Source organism: Rhinatrema bivittatum, chromosome 17, assembly GCF_901001135.1.
Source record: "Rhinatrema bivittatum chromosome 17, aRhiBiv1.1, whole genome shotgun sequence".
Taxonomy (NCBI): domain Eukaryota; kingdom Metazoa; phylum Chordata; class Amphibia; order Gymnophiona; family Rhinatrematidae; genus Rhinatrema; species Rhinatrema bivittatum.
In genome coordinates, this window is record NC_042631.1 from 27,684,866 (window position 1) to 27,705,109 (window position 20,244).

The 20,244-nt window shown below is 42.6% G+C and overlaps 2 protein-coding genes across 9 annotated transcripts in view; one reads left to right on the forward strand and one right to left on the reverse strand.

Moving 5' to 3' along the window:
* The window catches only part of SERGEF (secretion regulating guanine nucleotide exchange factor), a 656,301-nt gene that overhangs the window by 252,918 nt on the left and 383,139 nt on the right, over positions 1-20,244 (reverse strand). Inside the window, exon 12 of one of the 5 annotated variants that reach the window (XM_029582876.1) lies at positions 14,477-14,558. The exons of 3 other annotated variants lie outside the window; for them this stretch is intronic. In XM_029582876.1, the coding sequence (XP_029438736.1) occupies positions 14,503-14,558 (56 nt within the window). In that variant the 3' untranslated portion in view covers positions 14,477-14,502. Of the gene's footprint in view, positions 1-14,476; positions 14,559-20,244 lie in introns of those variants that run through there. One more of the 5 variants, XM_029582879.1, reaches the window with a different exon arrangement.
* Positions 1-20,244, forward strand: part of KCNC1 (potassium voltage-gated channel subfamily C member 1) — a 194,148-nt gene that overhangs the window by 21,134 nt on the left and 152,770 nt on the right. The window lies entirely within an intron of this gene.

The following is a 20,244-nucleotide window of genomic DNA, read 5'->3' on the forward strand; positions in this document are numbered from 1 at the left end:
GTGGATCTTGTGAGAAGATTTGGCTGAAAAATGGTTAGCAGGGGGATGCAGCAGAAGGATCCGGTTCTGGTTGCAGCAGATTGAAACTACTACTACTTTCAGGACATTTAGATTTAGCAGAGTATTGTCAAGTTATCTGGATCAAGTCACATTTGAGGTCCATATTCAAAGGCAATTCACAACTTATCTGGCTAAAAGCCAACTTTTGAATATTTTAGGGATTTATACAGCTAAAATTTAGCTGGATAACATAGAAGAGTTCTGGGGCATTTCTGGGAGGAATTAGCCACATAACATATCCACCTAACTCTAGTTGTGCCATAATACTGTCCTAAAGTTAGCCAGATAAACGTAGCTGGTTATCTTAAAGATAGCCAACTATATTCAATAGTGCAGCTGCACCACAGAATATCCCTCCAGATTTTAGCTGGCTAACTTTACAATCCAGACAAGGTATAATCAGCAAATTAAAACTGCCTATGGTGAGGTTTATGTTGTAAAATATTCTCATTCCCTGTGCTTATTTCCTGTTCGTTTATTTATTTAAACTGTAATTACTGCATATTCCACCACTTCATAATCAAGTTCTCAGCAGAGTACAGTATAACAATAAAACTTGAAATAAATATGTTCTTTAGGCTACCCTGTTAGTATAAGCTATGCCTTCCAGGCATTCTTATGCTGAAAATTTGAATAAATGCTTGATTTTACATTTTCTTCTGAAACCTTGTGATCCCCTGTTGTTTATCCTTTTTGTGCCTGGTTTCATTTTTTCTGAACAAAAGGCAGTCCTTGAGAACTGAGAACACTCTTTTATTTCTATTAGGGGAGAAGGGAGGGTGAAGGGATATTTAGTATCCACTGACAAGTCTAGTAATTAAAATAAAATGAAATCTACAGTTGCACCTAGGAACCTCTTGACTTAGATTCTTCTTCATTAGAGGTTTCGCCAAAGGTTCAAAACTAGAGAAACTCTGAATAAGAGAGAGAGAGTCCTTCACAGAAAAGTACACAGCATCTATTTTTCAGCTAGTATAATGTAGAAACCTGGCTGAATTAACAGAAGTTTGAAACTTGTGAGTGATAACCTTGCTACCGTCCTGTCGTTAAGCTCCCATAAAGCATTGAATCCACCCAGCCAGTTTACTGACACAGCAGCTCCAAATATGAAAATGGTGTTTCTCATTCTGTGTCTACGGAAAAAGGTAAGCCCAGAATTTACAAATGGAAATGATCAGCACACTTGAAAACCGTGCACTCACATCTCAGAAATTTAGCTCCATTAGTTATGGATGGATCATCCTGTCTTCTTGTGCAGAGAAACTGAATGCGAGCATCTCTGCATTCTCGATTTTGCAGATAGAATTCTCGAGAATTGGAATGGATGGAAAATCAAGGTAATGAAGCTTAAGAATTGAGATTAAAATTGTTCCTTTTTTTCATCATGTATGGAATTCTTCTATCAATAGGTGAGCACTTTAAACATTATTGTTAGCTAATATCTTTTGATTTCTAGTTAGCTAATAATGTATGTTGGACAAATAGTAGTGACTCTACCTTATTCAGCTATTCTGATTCAGCTGCCTCAGCAGTTTTGTCAGGAATCAGACTTTTTGATTCTGAAAGTGGATTGTAGATATAGAGTGCCCAATTCATTGTCAGGTGGAACACCACTTTGAGCAAGTGTTCCCATGATCTCATGTTACTTATCGCAATAGCTAACTCATCAGCAGCAGATATATGTAAGGAAATAAATGCACAGTTAGGGGACCTTGAATCCCATTTTCTGGAACATTCATTTACCATTCAATTAACTCAATACAAAGAATCAATGGATAAGTTCTGGAATGAGATCAGAAAATTCTATCATAGCGAGAGTGATTATACCGGGATACATATATCCCTGGAACAACAAAAACAGCCACCTCATTAAACATGTACATTTGATATGTCCTCTAGCAATTCCTCAGAAGATGACACTGAGTACAACTGATAAAAAGAAACCTTTACAAGTAGTATTGTTTGATTTTTCTGCTGGTTTATCATTGCTGCCTGATTTTTTTTATCCCTGGACAACACATTGTCGAGATCCACAGCAGAGACGCATCCCACAAATAAAGGGACAGCAACCACAGAATTCCAGATTCAACAAGAGAATCACTCTGTCCCAGTGGTAAACACCCAACTTGTTTTCAATCTTTCATCTCATAACTTATCCACCGATGAAGTGTCTTTACTCCAAAAAGGCCTAACTTTTGTGCTCACATTCAAATATGACTCATTTCAAACATGCATCCAATTCTACAAATTCATCAGACAACTCAATATTGCACACTTCTTCTCAGATACTCATGCCTCCAGGTCCCCTGGATTCCCTGATTGCCACATTTGAATAACTTGTTCTGTATGATCTGACACTGATGTAGGAAAGTCCTCTACCCTACATTAACAACTTATCGCAACAGGAACAGGAAGTATGTCACAAGTTAAAGTATGATCCTATTATAACCATACGCCCAGTTGACAAGGGTGGTGGTGTAGTAGTTCTGGACACCACAGCTTACAACAGGGAAGCCTTGCTTGGTGCAGACCCTACAGGGTATAGACCCTACCACTGAAGGAATGCATCAAACATATATTGGATGTTGGCATTTCTAAGAGATATATTATGCCCAAAGAGCAAGATTTTCTATTTGAACCTAAGAACATAAGAAATTGCCATGCTGGGTCAGACCATCAAGCTCAGCATCCTGTTTCCAACAGAGGCCAAACCAGGCTACAAGAACCTGGTAATTACCCAAACACTAAGAAGATCCCATGCTACTGATGCAATTAATAGCAGTGGCTATTCCCTAAGAAAACGTGATTAAGGACTTCTCCTCCAAGAACTTATCCAAACCTTTTTTGAACCCAGCTACACTAACTCCACTAATCACATCCTCTGGTAACAAATTCCAGAGCTTTATTGTGCGTTGAGTGAAAAAGAATTTTCTATGATTAGTCTTAAATGAGCTACTTGCTAACTTCATGGAATGCCCCCTAGTCCTATTATTCAAAAGTGTAAATAACCGATTCACATCTACTTGTTCAAGACCTCTCATGATCTTAAAGACCTCTATCATATCCCCCCCCCCCCCTCAGCCATCTCTTCTCCAAGTTGAACAGCCTTAACCTCTTCAGCTTTTCCTCATAGGGGAGCTGTTCCATCCCCTTTATCATTTTGGTTGCCCTTCTCTGTACCTTCTCCATTGCAACTATATCTTTTTTTGAGTTGCGGCGATCAGAATTGTACACAGTATTCAAGGTGTGGTCTCACCATGGAGCGATATAGAGGCATTATGACATTTTCTGTTTTATTAACTATTCCCTTTCTAATAACTCCTAACATTCTGTTTGCTTTTTTTGACTGCTGCAGCACACTAAGCCGATGATTTTAAAGTATTATCCACTATGATGTCTAGATCTTTTTCCTGGGTGGTAGCTCCTAATATAGAACCTAACATAGCAAGGGTTATTTTTCCCTATATGCAACACCTTGCACTTGTCCACATTAAATTTCATCTGCCATTTGGATGCCCAATCTTCCAGTCTTGCAAGGTCCTCCTTAATATTCCAGTTTTTTATTTGGTTCCCAAAATTTATAAATCCTTAATAGCTCCTCCTGCTGTGGCAAGTAACCATGTCTCATTTTCATTTCAATAACAATTTATTAATCGCTTACCACAGAGGCCTAAGCGATGTATAATAAAAAGACACATATAAAATAAGATACAAAACGCAAAGCAGGGACAAACTTATCAAACATAAGAACAATTACATAAAAGCAATCAGGTACAAAATGCTGTCTTAAACATGCACCATAATCAATTCAGATATGTACCTTGTAAAAATTATGCTGTTACAGGGTTAGCTAAAGGCTTGCTGCAAGAGGAAACATTTTAGAGAATGCCTAAAAGATTTAATGTAATGGCTTAATCTTAATTCAATTGGAAGGCTGTTCCATAATATGGGTGCTGCATCAGAGAAGGCTGATTCCCTTGTAGACAAGAGTCGAGCAAGTCGAACAGATGGCCAACTAGCATGCCTTGTTGCGAGTACTGCAGTTGGCATGATGGTTGATAAATTTTTAAAAGTGTATTTTCCCATGGACATATATTCATGTTTATCAGTTTAAAAACTGTCATGCCTACTTTATAAGCAAGTCGTCGTTCTATCGGAAGCCATTGTAACTCAGTAAGTGCAAGAATAATATGCTGCCCACAATTATGCCCTGAAATTAGACGAGCAGAAGCATTTATTAAAACTTGTAAACAATAAAGAGAATTACATGGCAGACCTAAGTACAGACTATTACAGTAATTGATAACAGGAAGGATAGATGCTTGATGCTAGATCTAATGGCTTTGATTTGAAGACAAAACGAGAGGTGGAAATCAATCCATACTCCCAAACTTTTAATTGAATCACAAAGAGGGAAGGAAATATTGTAAAAAGAAATTGAAGTATGTGAGATTGACAGGGTTGTTCTGTTAATCCACAAAAACTCAGTTTTTGCCATATTGAGAGGCATCAGGCAAATCTGCAAGTGTTCTATAGAATCATGCCAAGTTGGGTGAAAATAAATAAAAAACTGCAAATCATCAATGTAGATTTTATAGCCATCACAGAGACTAGCCATCAGTTTAGCAATAGAGGACAGGTAAAGCTATTGAAGAGTACTGCTGATAAAAGTGGACCCTTGAGGAACACCTGTTTCCATAGCCGACCATTTCAAGTGGTCATTCTTACATTAAATTTGTGAAGAGTGATTAGTGAGATAAGAGAACCAATCTAGTACTTTGACAGCAATATCACATTCTTTCAATCGATATAAAAGAATAGTGTGATCCACGGTATCGAAGGCGGATGAAATATCGAGAAAAACCAGGAGATACTGATGACCATTGTCAAGGCCTCTTTTTAAAGTATCAAAGAAACTATGGTGCATCGGAAACCAAATTGGTGCGGGTCTAGTAGTTTTCTTCTATGAAATCAGTTAACTGATTCAGGACAGCACTATCAATGACCTTTGCAATGAAAGGTAGAGAGGAGATATTACTAGGAACTGAAGAGTCTAGTCCATGTTTTGTTGTTTTTTTTTTAAAGAGGTTTAACAACTGCTTTCATCAATTTGTCAGGAAGAAGTCCTTTTTCCAATGAGGAATTGACAATGGACATCAAAAGTCCAGTAACTACTTCCTTGGATGCTTTGAATAAAGCCACATGACAATTGTTTTGTGGACAGTGGACATTGTTCATGGCAGAAATGATGTTCCTGACCTCAGTTTGAGAAGTGAATGTGCAAGTAGTCCATCTAGGATCAGGGCAGTCAGGAGGTTTTAGGAACCAAAGTAGAACACTGACAAAGCTCAAACTTATATTCTCTATTTTCAGCCTAAAGTACTTCAAAAAAGACTCTGCAGATGAAAACTAATTAGAAGAAAATCCAAGGGATTTAGGAGTATTGTCCAGGGATTTGTCCAACTGAAAAATAGTCTTGGGATTATAACCAATTTGCCTGATCTTTTTTGAATAGAAGTCCTTTTTGGCATCCAGAATTTGTGTTTGATAATGGTTCAAAAGTAAAGTAAAACTAGAGGCCAGAGTAGAAGAAGGGTCTTACGCCATAGACGTTCACTATTGCTAAGTGATCTTCATAAAGAAATCAACTCCTGTGTAGGCCAGGGTTGGGACTTCTTTTGGGAATAATTTATAGATTCCAAAGGTGCTATTGAATCAAGTATTGGAGTGATAAAGTCATCCCAGAACATGATTAAAGCATCTAAATTATGTGACTGTGGGGAAGCCTTGCGTAATGAGAATAGATCAGCGAACTGAGTGTTATCAATAAAACCATGTTGGATTTGAGGTTGATCAATAACAGAATTGCCTTTGGCCTTGGAATGAGTTAAAAAGGAGAATTTGATTAGAGAGTGATCTGATCAAGGCACATTTTGAATCGAAATGGACTCCAAGCTATGTGATTTAATTGAAACATTAATGAATATAAGGTCAAGTGTATGGCTTAAACGATGAATGGTGCCTGGTACTGAGACCATCCTAAAGAAGAAAGAATATCTAAAAAGAGAGCACAGTGAGTAGAAGGAGGACATCTGTCAGATGAGAGATTGAAGTCACTTAAGATGATCATATTATTGAGATTAGTTTTGGAGAATAATAACTGCTAAAAAAAAAAAAAAAAGTGAAACATTTGAAGACAACAATTTGTGAGTACAATAAGTCAAACATATTGAAAAATCAGCAGTGACAAGCAATAGAGTTTCATAGGGAGAGTCCCCACTTAAATCCTCAAATTTTGGTTTCCACATGTCCTTTATAAATGAACAATAATCTACTACCTCTGCCTCTTATCCTTGGTTGGGAAAGCAAGTTCATTTGTTGGGCAAATATGATTTAAAGTAACAAAATCAGAATTAAGTAACATCGTCTTTGTCACACAGAAAAAATAAGGTTGCCTGTCAGTGAGTAAATCAAAAGTGATCTGAAATTTTTGTTTAATACTTTGGACATTTATTAAAATAAGAGAGATTTCAGTGGGAAGTAAAACTTTAGAATCGACACAAGTTATTTGGGGGCACAAGATGGCCGCTGATGAAGGGAATGTTTCAGACTAAAAAGATCACCATACCAACCTTGATTCATGATCACTGGAATGTTATACTCCAAAGGCAGTACAATCATTGATAAGTGGCCATTAATAACAAAATCCTGGCATTTGTCGGCACTTGTCACACACGAAGGAGGAAACAGAGCTCCTTTGTCGCACCCCTTCAAGTGTTCAACGATGGAATGCACATACACACCCAGGCTCTCACCCACCCACATAGTCATCCACATACACATAGGCATTAGGCAGTCACAGATAAAGCTTAACCACTCTCCCAAACTTCACAGTCCCAGCAGTCTGCTCCCCAGCCTCCTCCCAGACCTCCCAGTCCCTAGCCCTCTTGTTGCCCAGCCTCCTTACACACATGCCCAGCAGTCTTTCTCACTCACTCACTTACTATGTAAGTCTGAAAGTGTATGGGAGGCCTCCCATACGCTCACTGATTTTAACACTCAAACACTGCCACTGGTACCATTTTCTTCAATCTGTCCCAGGCTGATTTTTTGCTGTGCTGTTCTACATCTCATGAAAATGGTACAATTTCATATTGGAATCTAGTCATCTGAGTCCAGCCACTTTTATCTTCATTCCAACTGAATCTCAACCTAGCTAGCTAACCAGCTCTCCGATCTGCACAGGGCCACTGGCACAACTTCAATGATTCAGTCAACAGCTCCCAGCCATCCCACACTTCCACTCTGACTCTGCTTTTCGCATGAGGTAGAAGACGGGACCTTGCTTCGAATCGATTCACCGAAGCAAGGTCCCACCTTTTGCCCCATCCTGTGTTGCTCTGCATCTCATGCAAATGCTGCAATCATATTGGGCCTGACCTGCATCTGCTGCTGATTGGCCCCCATCATCGTGACCATGATAATCCCTTCCTGCAGCTCAGACTGTTTGCCTTCTTACTGGCTCAGCAGTCCCAGCCCTTTCCCTCTCCATTGTACATGTAGGGGACAGGATGCATGCAGCCTGCAAGCAGCCACAGGGTGCTGTTCCTACAGGCCATAACCTGCCCTCCATCCTCCACAGAGACAAGCAGCTGAAAACAAAAAAAAAAACCCCAAGGGCTGGGGATTCACGGAATCTCTTGAAGGCCCTGACCACATGCCGCTGGTGCCTTGTGTTTCCATGTTGTTCCTGTCCAAGCCCTGCCAGCTGGCAGCACCTGAAGGCTCAACCCGAGTGAAAGATGGCCACTTCAGGCAGAAGACACTCTGCCCCTGCTCCAGTTAGAACCTCCCAGTCTCGTCTTGTTTGTGCACCGTCCACTCTTGGCTTTGGGGTCACATCTCCAGTTGACTACGCTCTTACAGTTGTAAAAGCTAAGCAGCTGGTCAGCCCAAGAGTGAGCTGGAATGCTGAGTCTCCATGAGGTAATCAGGAGCTAGCATGCAAAGATGTTTACTCTTCAGTTGCTCCCTGCAGATCTGAAATTACTGTGCTTAAGTCTGAAACCTCCAGAGGTCTATTCACACATACACACACACACAGATCACATAGAGGTCCATATGTAGCAACACAGGGATCAGGAAGTTACCCTGGTAACGTTAGGAGAGAAATTCAGTGGGACACACCCTGGTAATACTTGTATAAAGTTACACAGGAAAACATAACTGGGTAAGTTTAGGACAACATTTTTTCCAACCAATCTCAATATCAGCACTACCCAGCAAAACTTAAGCCCCCAACCCTGGAATGGCTACCACCCAGGTAAAATGTAGCTGGTGAGAGGTGGGAAATGTCCAATGCAAGATTTTTGTCTGGGTAATTTAAGTTACCTAGACAAACCTCTGTGAATACAGACCTCATTCAGGGTCTTTAGACTGAATTTGCAGTGACCTCCAGCACACACAGCTAGTTAAATTCTGAACATACCCAACAACCTCATCTCATCCCAAGGATAAGGCTTCCAAAATATCTATGAAGCACCTGGTTTTATTAAGCAGGGTATTGTGTATATGTGCGTGTGTGTGTAAATATGTTAAAAATATACACACAGATGGAAAGACAGAAGGAATGATGATTTTATGGGTTTGATATGGAAACCCTTCCCTTCACGGATGAGCAGTTAAACTCTGCATGTAACAAACAACCATTGTATAGTTTGATTATGCTACTATTGCATGGCAACTTGTATAAAAAAGTGTTGAATTGTAATGTTTGAGTGGTTTGGTTTAACTTGAACTGAAACAGTGTCCTTCTGATGTCATCGACCCCTGGGAAAGACACCAACTCCTTGACGTCAATCATTGCATTCCAGTTCCATGGCAGTGCTTGAAACTTCTGAAAACGATGAGATGCACGGAATGATTCCAGAAAGTTTATTTGATAGTTGTTCAAGAGCAAAGCTGTGGGAACGAATCCTAGTCATTATGCGACAGACTTAGGGGCCTATGATTGCAGGGTCCCCGAAAGAGACTTGGTGTGTGGCCACTGGCCAGTGATCGACGCTGCGGTGACTGGGCTAAGTGAGTTGGGAGGCAAATATAATTATTGGTGGTAACGGGGGGAGGTAGGGAAACTCTGGGGTTTTTTTTCCAAATGAAGGCTTGTGGCTCCGTTGTGGCTGAGCTGGAACTCAATGAAGCAGGAGGAAAATGTCCACCCCTCCAAAGTAATTAAATAAATAATAAAATATATTTATTTGTTTCAATTTGTAAGCCTTCTTTACAGCTATATGATGGTTATTGGCAGAGCCAGTGAAAGCTGTTTTGAGTGCTGAGGCAAACAAAATATTTGATCCCACAAAAGAGCCAAAAAGGCTCAGTTTCTGTCTCCTCTTGCCTCCTCCCACCCGTATTGATAGACCTTGCATCAGTGTTCCCTGTAAGCTGAAGGCATGCACAGGTCATGAAACACAGCACACACAAGAAAAGGAAAAGAGAATGATTTTTTCAAAAGACACTGCATACACATTTGTACACTGCTTCTAACATACTGCATGAGAACCTATTTGCGCATATAGCCCACAAAAAAAATTAGAGGGAGCATTGCCTTGTGTAACCCCTTCTTAATGTACAAGTCTGGTATGGTTAGGCCACGCAAACTTCTTTGTACTCTTTGAGGCAGGAACCCAGGCTAGCTGTACTACTTTCCTTCCTTCCCAGGATATAGGTTCAATAGACTTGGGGATGAAAGGAGTCCTCTCAGTTCCCAGTGCAGAGTGGCCAACTCTCTCTCTCTCTCTCTCTCTCGGACATCCTTTTGGTAATGTTATCTTTAATATTACTGTGTAAGCAGGGGTGCCAAGTAATGACTGGAGTCACTGTTAGTGTCCAAAAGAATTCTTTTACTGAAGATAATTTATGGAAAATGACACAACCTTTGATCCACAGCAGCACAATGAAATGGCTTGATACAATGTCCTCCCAAATCTGTGTAGTAATGTCTGAAGCCAGCCAAGGGAGTTCCTACCATCCAGGGCTTGGAAAATAGGTTCCCCAGGTGGGCAGAATCACCCTTTCCATGTGGTGATTGTTCTCCGCACAGAGGGAGAAAGCTCTCTCACTCCCCAGGGTTTACTGAAGCACCAGATGGGTAGCTCCACAGATGTTAGGCTTTGCCTTTTACGCATAGCTGGTTGATTAAGCCTTTCTTTGATCTTACTGCAGTCCTTAGATCCCTGATGGGAGGGATCCCTTGGAGCAGGAATTTCTGTGCTCCAAATCAGGCAGGAAGGGGCAGTCAAAATTTCCTCCTGGATGTTGCTCTTAATCTTCTTAAAAAAAACAAAACAGAAGATAACATCGGGATTGCTCCTTACAGCAGGTCACTGTCACCTCCTTCCTCACTGAGGCTATGGGGGGAGGGGCCAGGCCTTCCCTAACCTGCCCAGACCCAGGGTTCACGTTCCCTGGGCCCAGGAGCTGAACAGGCTCCTGCAAGGCCCCTAGCACTTAAAAGGTTAAAGTCCAAAAAATGCACTCAGAGAGAATCTCCCACCAGACAGGTTGTGTACCGGTTGGGCAGAAACCCTACAGACCCTGGCCAGGACCACCAATCAGGATTTGCTTGGTTAAACTGGCTGGGCCTGTAAAATAACAAAAACTTAACTCCTCTCTACCTCTGAACACTGTTTGCAATGCAAAGGACTGCCTCCCAAGCTGTAGCAAGGGCACAGTTATATACAGTTGCAAGTGGGCTGGCCTCGCCAGACCCCGCAGAAGGAGAAGCTGCATTTGAAAGGATCCTCCCATTGTCCATCCTATTTCAGCTAGTGGACTGATGCTAAACACCCAGGACTTACTGGTAACCAGAGAAGATGCCCAGGTTACGCTTGTATACATATTAAAGAAATGTTTACAATGAGGATTAATCCACTTGGTTAGGCTAAGGTTCCAGACTCATGTCGCCAGTGGTGCAGGAATTAACCCAACTCCCTCCCTGCTATCTTAAACAGGTTCTAAGTCTCAGTCAATAGACCAAGAAGGGAATATCCTTAATCATAACTCAGACCTTAGATTTGAACTTGACCAACAAGAGGCCCAAAAGCAATCCACCCTCCTTATACTGCAAAATCTTAAATTAGGGGGTGTCAATATTCAAAAGTTGTCCGTTTATCTAAAATTAGCCAGATAGACATATCTGGCTAACTTAGATGGGATATTCAGCAGCATGGCTATGCTGCTAAATATCCAGGACAAATATCTACTTAGACAGATAATATTTATCTGGCTACGGTTAGACCTGATATTCAGCAGGTCTAAATTAGGCGGATAAGGTATCCGTTTAAAGCTGAAGATCGCTGTTTGCATAAGTAGCGCCACCCTGAATCGCCTATTGTCCTCCCTCAAACTGACCAGCTAAAACATAGCCAGAGAAGTCAATTATCCAGCTATCTAGTGGCTGCTGAATATAAGCGGATATTCAGTGGCCGCTAGATAACCGGATAAGTCCTACTTATCTGGCTGTCTGCCGGCTGAAAATCGGACCCACAATTTTTTTTAAATTAAAAATTTGTAAAATTTACAAAAGACTGTACAATAGCAATCAGTATCATAACATTATTACATTTGCAGTTTAGGAAAATGACATGTTATATAACTGTCATGCATATCAGATTCCATACAACATTGCATCCTTTAAATTTAAATTAGGGTTACCATGGAAACATTCATTTCTCATCCTTCCCATCCTAAGGCTTGCTGGCGATGGCACGGTCCTGGAGCAAGCTGTGAATCAGCTTGCATCAGGCCTGGGTGGACAGCTCCTCCTTTTGGGTGCGAGGTGGTTCCCGGTGAAGAAGCTGACATCCTCGCTATATCTGGTAGTGTTTATAAGCACAGATTCCTTTAGCTGTCAGAAGTCAATACTGCACACCAGGTTTCCAAAGCTTCCATGCACTTACAGAGGCTATTTGAGCTTCCCAGCAGATCCTCAGGCATAGGACGGGGGCAGGTATACGGATCGACAGAATACCTTTTGTCGTCCTATGAGAAAACCCCTCAACAGAAGTGGGCATGCTATGGCTTGCCGACCGTAAACGGCTCCCATCGGGTTGTTTGATCCATCCCATTCCATGCTGATAAATTTGAAGGCTGACCGGCCTGCTGAAACTTCCTCTTGTGCTGTGACATCTCGGTGGAACGTTTGCCAAGCTGACGCTGGCAGCTCTGAAGCTGTCCATGCTGGCATCACGATCAAAGGCTTGACTGTCTTGTGAGCTTTTGTTGATGACTCTTTGGGGGGGGGGGGGGGGGGGGCACAGAGATGACCTGTCTGCCGTAGAGTTGTTCCTCCTTCCCGCCTCTCTGGCCGATTCCCTCACTTCAATGCTGATTGGGCCAGAGAAGAGCAGCCGCGGCAGTTGGGCCCATGAGGGGGGTCTCAGAGAAAGCAAGCAGAGGTGCCGGTGAGGCTTCCAGCCCCGGCTGGCACCAAGAAAAGGCCCATGCTGCGGCGCAGGGAAGGCCGGAGTGCCGGTAGAGTCCTCAGTTCCCCCCACCGGCGCAAGGAAAAGATGCACATGGCGATGCAGGAAAGGCTAGCGTGCCGATGGGTGTCCCATGCCCCACTGACAGAAGAGCGAGAATTGCCAAGTGGGGTTTTGCTCACCCTACCTTGAGATGTTGAAAACAATTTAAGTTCTATAACTTCATTAGGCACCAGAATGATTACTATAAGTTAATAATGCATGCCAAAAAAAGAAAGCAGCATTCTAGATGTCATCTTTACACCATCCACCCTTCATAGAGACCTGCTAATCTTTTAAAATGCATTACCTGGTTCCCTCTTTCTTATGTTCTTGAACAATAACTGGTTCCTTGCATTCTATCATTAGCCGATCAATTCTCTCAAGGCTAAAAAAAAAAATCTGTATTTTTTTTTCATTGAGCAGACAGCCAGGTACTCTGTTTGGTCAAATAGCTGTACTCAAACTCAACTGAATGAAAATTATTTTTAAATCAGTAGAATATATGCTATGTAAGCAGCTTACAGTCTCCTCATGCGATACATTTTGCACATGCTTTCTTCAGGATCCAACAGGCAGTGACAGGAATGTACAACAGTGACCAACCCCAGTCTCCGAGGGCCAAGGACAAGTCTGGGTCTCGGAGCATCCCTGATGAATATGTAAAAGATATATTTGCCTACAACTGAGGCAGTGCATGCAAGTATATCTCATGCATAATTCATTAGGGGACATCCTGAAAACCAGAGTGGTTTGTGGCCCTCAAGGATGAAGGAAGGCTCCCCTGATATAGAGGAAGCAGCTGCAATGACTCCCATCACTTTCCTCAAGGGAGCAGCAAGGTGATAGTGCCTGCTCTCTGACCTTGTATGTGCTGCTGCTGCTGCTGCTGCTGCTGCTGCTGCTGCTCCTCCTCCTCCTCTATGTTTCCTGCTTAGAATAGAAAAGCAAGGGCTAGGAAGGGGACAGGGAGCATGTGCTTGTTCTATAGCAGGGACTTCTATCGCTGGTGCTGGTGCTGCTGCTGCTGCTGATAGAGACGATATCTGCTGCCACAGGGCTGGCTTTCTTTTATTGCTGATGTTAGCATGGGGCTGCAGCCTCATCGTACTGTTGCCACCTCAGAGCCTCCTTCTTATGTGTTGGTTGCTTCTATGGCACTGGGAGGCCTTGTAAAATGGAAGGACCTAGAAAGGGAAGACTAATCTGGGTAGAGGACTGGAGTCAGAGTCAGAGGCATACCGCGGTTGGAAGTGTGATAGGCAACGGAAGGGGTAGGAGGGGTAATAAATGGAAGGGGATGATGTGGTTGGATTGGAAAGGTGGAAGAGGTAAAGTTAGAGGTATGGGAAGGAAGAGAAACAGGGCAAAATGCAGGTCTGTGTTGGAGAGGACAATGGAAATGAGAGGAAAGGATTCCCAATAGCTGCCAAGCTTGGAATCTTGGCATTCTATTTGACTCTTCACTTAATTTACATGCTCATATTAAATCTATTGTTCAAATTTCCTTCTTCAAATTGTGTCTTCTATGATCTTTGGAGTTATTTCTTTCAGCTTCTGATTTCCATACGGTCACCCTGGTGTCATTACTGGTAATGCCTTACTTTTGGGTTTCTCTCAATCTATAATAAGGGCGCTAAAGTTGGTCCAAAATTCAGCTGTTGTGTCTGGTTCTCCTCCATGAGACCATATCACTCCTTCTTTGGCCAACTTGTACTGGCTCCCAGTGACTTAGAGAGTCAGATTTATTTATATAAAAAGTTTTATAATCTGCCTATTTTGAAATACAATTGTAAGCGGGTTATAAGTGCAACACAGACAACAAATGTGACAAACCAAACAAATGCCATAAGATTAATGGTTTGACTAGATGCTGTTTTATTTCAGTTTTAAAAATGTACCAGCCTGTATGCTCCCTTCATGCCTCTTCTGGGAACTTGTTAGCCAATCCCCTCATTTTTAAGCAGGTGAGTCCTAGAAGAGAATATTTGATGTAGTCAGTCCCTTGTATTGGAATAATCTCCCTGAGTTTATTAAGTCAGAGTCTTATCTACTTCAATTTAGGAAATTGTTAAAAACTTATTTTTATTCAATTGCCTTTGCCAAACATCATTAACTAGGCTTTTATTTAGTCTAAGTTGTTGAGGCCTTATTCAGTGATGCCTGGTGCCTGGATACCTATCCTGTGTAGGAATAATGTTCAGTGCCTTTGGTTATCTTGGTTTTTATGTTTGCAGTGTTTTATCTATTTTGTTGGCATTTTTGTTTTATGGATTGTGTTTACCAAAGGGTGTTGATGGGTTTGGCACATTGTTTTGTTATCCATCTTGTCTAGACATGCAGAATTGTGACATTGGCTGTTAAGGTTTTATTCGTGTCTTGTTTTACCTTAGCTTTTATTTTATTGTGTCTTTTTCCTGTGATAGATTGTGGATGCAATATTGTACTCCGCTAAGAATTGTGGATTAGCGTGCTATACGGTTTTGCTTTTTCTCTCCTTCTTGATATTATTCCTAGTTAGGAACAGAATTTAATAGGAGTTATTTGCTGCTATTCAATCTATATTTTTGTTTTAATTTAATTTTATGTGTTCAGCTGTATTCTTTGTTTTTAAAATTGTGATCTGCTATGACAAAGATTTAGGGTTAGTGGGGTAAAAATGTTTAAAAAATATTTTCACTGTTTAATAATTGACCATTAGTTTTGATGTTCCTCTTCTGGAGCCCAGACCAGCATAGGATGCCCTGTAAGTATCAGCAGAGGGCTAACTAAACTGAAGACTTGGGACCCTGCTGTGGGACCCAGGACAATCTGTACCTTCCTGTGTCAAAAGAAAAGCTATAACCTCTAGAAATGATGCCGAGGCAAAAGGACCAAAAAAAAAAACCTCCCCAAAAAAACATGGAACGGCTGCAGCTCGTGCAAAACACTGCCAGCAGACTTTTGATGAGAATCAAAACGTCTGAGCATATAAGGCTCCCAGTGGAAGCCAGGATTAAATTCAAGGCCCTCCGTTTCACATACAAACATGTCAACCAACTGGCCCTGAAGTAGTGCTCGTAGCTTCTAACACCCTACATCCCTTCTAGAGAACGCCATCCCTCACCAATGGCCCTTCGTGCTTCTCCCCTCTTGTCTGATGCTACACTGCCCAACACAAGGCAGAGAGGCTTTAGCTGCTAGGGCCCCTAAACTATGGAATAAAGCACGCTACCTCGCTTTCCCACTGTTTAGCCAGGCCTTCCATCAGTTTGAGCACAATAAAAAAAAAACCCCAAACACTTCTGGACCACCTAGGACGTTTTCACTCATATTTGGTTGTGCTGTGCATTGGTTTGACCTTCTGTAACCTCTAATCTGTTGTTTTGTTTTGTTTTTTTAACTTCTGGTTAGTGGTTGAGATTCCACTGTTGTAACACATTGAAGGGCTGAATTCAGATGACCACTAAATTGCAATATCATCATCTAGGTCACCTATAGGGCTGTAGTTTAAGTGTTTTTGTTCGGAATGTTCTTATGCTCCTAATTTTCCTTTCTATATATATATATTGGATGTATCTTGTTCCTGTAATCTGATATCTAATTGTTGTTAAAATGTGCATGGCTTTGTGAGATTTATCGGAATCTGTAAGCGATTCAGAAATGCTCTAAAAAAAAACCGATAAAGGGCTTATCGTTAGTCAAAACAACATCTCCATCATTAAAAAAATGCAGTTGGCTGCAACACTACTGCAGAGCATTATTGTTGTTTTTACTATTCTCATCGGACAGCAAAATATATCTTGTGGTTGAAGTAAACTGTTACTGCCTTATGTTACCAATTTTGCTGCAGCTATGCAGCAATTTCAAGGTGAACAAACCCAGCAAGATACAATCCGTATACCCTTTCACTGTCTCCTTCAATCTGTGCATATATTTCTCAAACGAAGCAATGCTCTGGGGTGGGAATGCAGCGGATGATGGTGGTGGTGGGGAAGGGAGTGTTTCTTTTGCAGAAGGCTGAGGAAAATGAAGGTATGCAGCAGAGATAGCCTAAACCTGTGGGGAGCTTGAATGAAGGTGCTTTTTTATCTTGCGAGGAGCAGCTGAGCCGTCCGACTACTGTTGCTATGGTGATGACTCTTTCTCTGACAAGCAGAAGGAGCAGTTGCTTTAATCTGTGCCAAATTGCAAGCACACAAGCCGAAGCTGCCCTGAAGGATGCTTAGTGTGCATTGAGCGTCCCATGTGCCGGTGTCCTTCAAGGCGGCTTCAACAGAAGACTGGCTGGAGGCTGCACCTCTCCAGGATGTAATTGCAGACAGCTTTTCTTTGTAAATCGAAAACTTACAGCATTGTACTCTTCCTGTGTTGCTCTCTTATTGAAACAGATAGGGGCGGATTTTAAAAGGGTTACATGTGTAACCCTTAAAACCCCCCTGCGTGCGCCGAGCCTATTTTGCATAGTTTCGGCGGCACGCGCAAGCCCCGGGACGCGCGTATGTCCCGGGGCTTGCAAAAATGGACGGGGAGTGGGCGGGGCCATGGGCAGGGCCGCAGTCCGGGGCGTGTCTGTGGGCGTGGCGGCAGTCTGGGGGTGTGGCCGAGTGCCCCGATACAGCGGCCTGTGTTGGGGCCTGTCGCGCCGGCAGACAGCCGGTGTGCGTAACTCAACAAAATAAGCTGGGGGGGGATTTAGGTAGGGCTGGGGGGTAGGTTAGATAGGGGAAGCGAGGGAAAGGTGGGGGGGAACAAAAAAAAAAGTTCCCTCCAAGGTCGCTCCGATTTCGGAGCGGGCTTGGAGGAAATGGGGAAAGCCATCGGGCTTCCCCTAGGGCTCGAGGCGCGCAAGGTGCACATGTGTGCACCCCCTCTCACTTTGTTATTCATGACAGAATTCTTTTGAAAATGACTCCTTCTTGACAACATAGAACATGACGGCAGATAAAGACCGTGTAGCCCTTCCAGTCTGCTCATCCATATCTCCTGCTCGCCTTTCTAGTCCCTTCTTCTCTCTGAGATCCTTTGTGCTTGTTCCATGCAATTCTAATGTTGTCCTTGTCTCCATCATTTCCACAGGATCCACCACCTTTTCTATAAAAAAATCTTTCCTTAGATTACTCCTAAGTCTACCTCCTTTCACCCTCATCCCAGAAACATCTGGAATTTATAAAACAAGTGATGTATCAAGGGATTCTCACCCATTTTTCTCAACTCGGTGAGACACTCTTAAGTTAACAAAGAGCTCCAGAGTGCTTTACCCAGCACGTCACTGTAGACAGTGCCGAGACCAGCTTTTTTTTGCATCAGGGCAAATATTCTGAAATAAGCCCTTTCCCCGCCTCCCGTTCCCCCAACTTATCAGCACAGCTCTGAAATAGTGCTATCTCCTTCAGTGTTGGTGCTCCAGAACAGCATCCCCCCCACCCTCTCTGTCTCTCCCCGTCTGTCAAGCAAAGCCTCTTTCTCTTCCACCCCACCCTCGGCCCTGCACTATTGCCTCAATTCCCACTCCTTGCCCAGCAGCATCCATTATTTTTTTCTTTCCTGCCATCCTCTGTTTCGCAGCCCCCTCTCTCCCTCCCCACCAGGCAGTATCTATTCCTCTCCATCTCTCTTTCCCACTCCTGTCTCTCTTTCTCCCCCCCCTCCTCTCCCCACCTTTCCCCAATTTTTCAGTAGCATCTCTCTCTCTCTCTCTCTCTCTCTCTCTTTCTCCTCTTCCTCTTATCACTTGGCTATTCCAGTACATTGGGGCCATGATGCCTACAATCTTCAAGTCGCAGCAGCTAAGCACAGAAAATAAGGGTGGGGCCTATGGGGCAGCACATGCTCACAGGCCCCGTGGTAACTGTTCCCTGCCCCTTCTCCCGCATGGGCTTCCTGTTACCAAGGAAACTCTCGCAAGAGGTGAGGTTGCTGCAGGGCCTGTGAGAGCCTGTGGGCTCACAGGCCCCGTGCTACTTTTCTCTCCTGTCACTTCTCCTGTTGCCCTTATGGTAAGCCTAATGACACTCAGGGCAGATGGACTGTCTGCTTCCCTCCAAGTCCCAGCATTGCTGTAGGAAACATCATATAGAGGGGGGCCCAGTGTAAATAATATATGCTATTAGTCAAGTTCCAAGTCTTAAGACAGCATGGCATTTTGTAACTCGCACAGAGTGGGCTTACATGCTTGTATTTTTACATCTGTTCTTTAGATTGAGAAAGAGCACAGCTGTACAACGCAGGACAGCATTTGACTGATTATTAATTATGGCAGGAGGCAGGTTGCCTTAATTGGGCAGCTTTCATTGATGGATTAGGCTATCCCTGGATTTTCTACTGGGAGTTAAACTACTACAGTTGTCTACAATCTAATTGCTTTTGATAATCAAGGTTCTTATCTGGCATCTTGCTACCTAATTCCTATGAGAGAACTTTAAGGAGGGATGAAGAAATGTAGAGCTGGATTGGCAAAGATATTTCATTCAAACCAAAAAGAGAGGTAGCAGATCCACACCAATACAATGCAAAATTAGATATTTTATTTCCAACCTCATCCCCCAACTGGTAATCTCTAACAATGCTAAGGACTAGATGTACAGAAGATTCTCTCCAATATTGGGTCTGATTTACTAAGGTTTTTTTTTCCCATTCTGTATCTATGGGGAAAAAAGGATGGTCATATCACCCTCTATGACTGCTTTCTTTTCCTCCTCCTACCCCAAGGCAGATAGACACATTCATACATCTAAACAAATGCACAAGATAATAGGCCTCATTTAGAAAGGATCTTTCCCTATTCTGTGCCTATGGGAAAAAAAAAATCTTTATTAAATAAGGCCCGGTGACTTATTTTTACAAAGAAAATTCTTCTTCCAATGTATCTTTTCTTTTGTCTTCTCACCACATTTCAATATAGTTCATAGCCCATTCTCAGAGTCTGGCAGATATGTGGTACCTAACTATGGGCCTCGTTTTCCAAGCCGCTCGCACACGATAAGGGACCTTTCGCACGCGAAAAGTCCCTTATCGCGTGCAATACCAGGATGGGGGCGGAGTCGGCCCCGGAAGAGGAGTCGTCGGGGTGTCACCGGGGCCGACTCTGCACCGACGCCGCGGACAGTGAAAAGGTAAGTGCCTTTTCGCTGCCTATTTAGCTCCCAATGGCTACACCTCCTATGGTGGCGCTATTGGGTGCGAAACTAGCAGCGATCGCACCACGATGGTGCGATCGCTGCCGGCTAGTGCAGGCCCGCCCCCCGTTTTGGCCCCCTGCCCCTCATCTTCTAAAGTATCGCACATTTTTTAAAGTTCAACTCAGAAATTGTTTTCAGGAGTTTAATAAATTTCACAATCTGTTTCAAGATATTTTTTTTTCCATCTAGGAAAAGTCTGGCAGTATCCAATTAAAATGTGCAGGCGCTGTTTTTATAGACTTCTATTATCTGTCACAGACCATGTCTGAGGGATCCAAGCTTGCAGCTCCTTCAGGCTGCTATAATGTCAGAGTTATTAACTAAACATATCTTTTTGACATGGGAAGCAATTGTGCTAGGACTAATTTAAAATAAGATGAAAATCTTTTCCTGAGATAAGAGAAGATTGCATATTCTCTTAACTGGTTCCTATAGTCGCCATTTCTTTTGACTGAAGTGTTTATGCTGTGCAACCTACAGAGGTTCCAAATGTGAAGCAC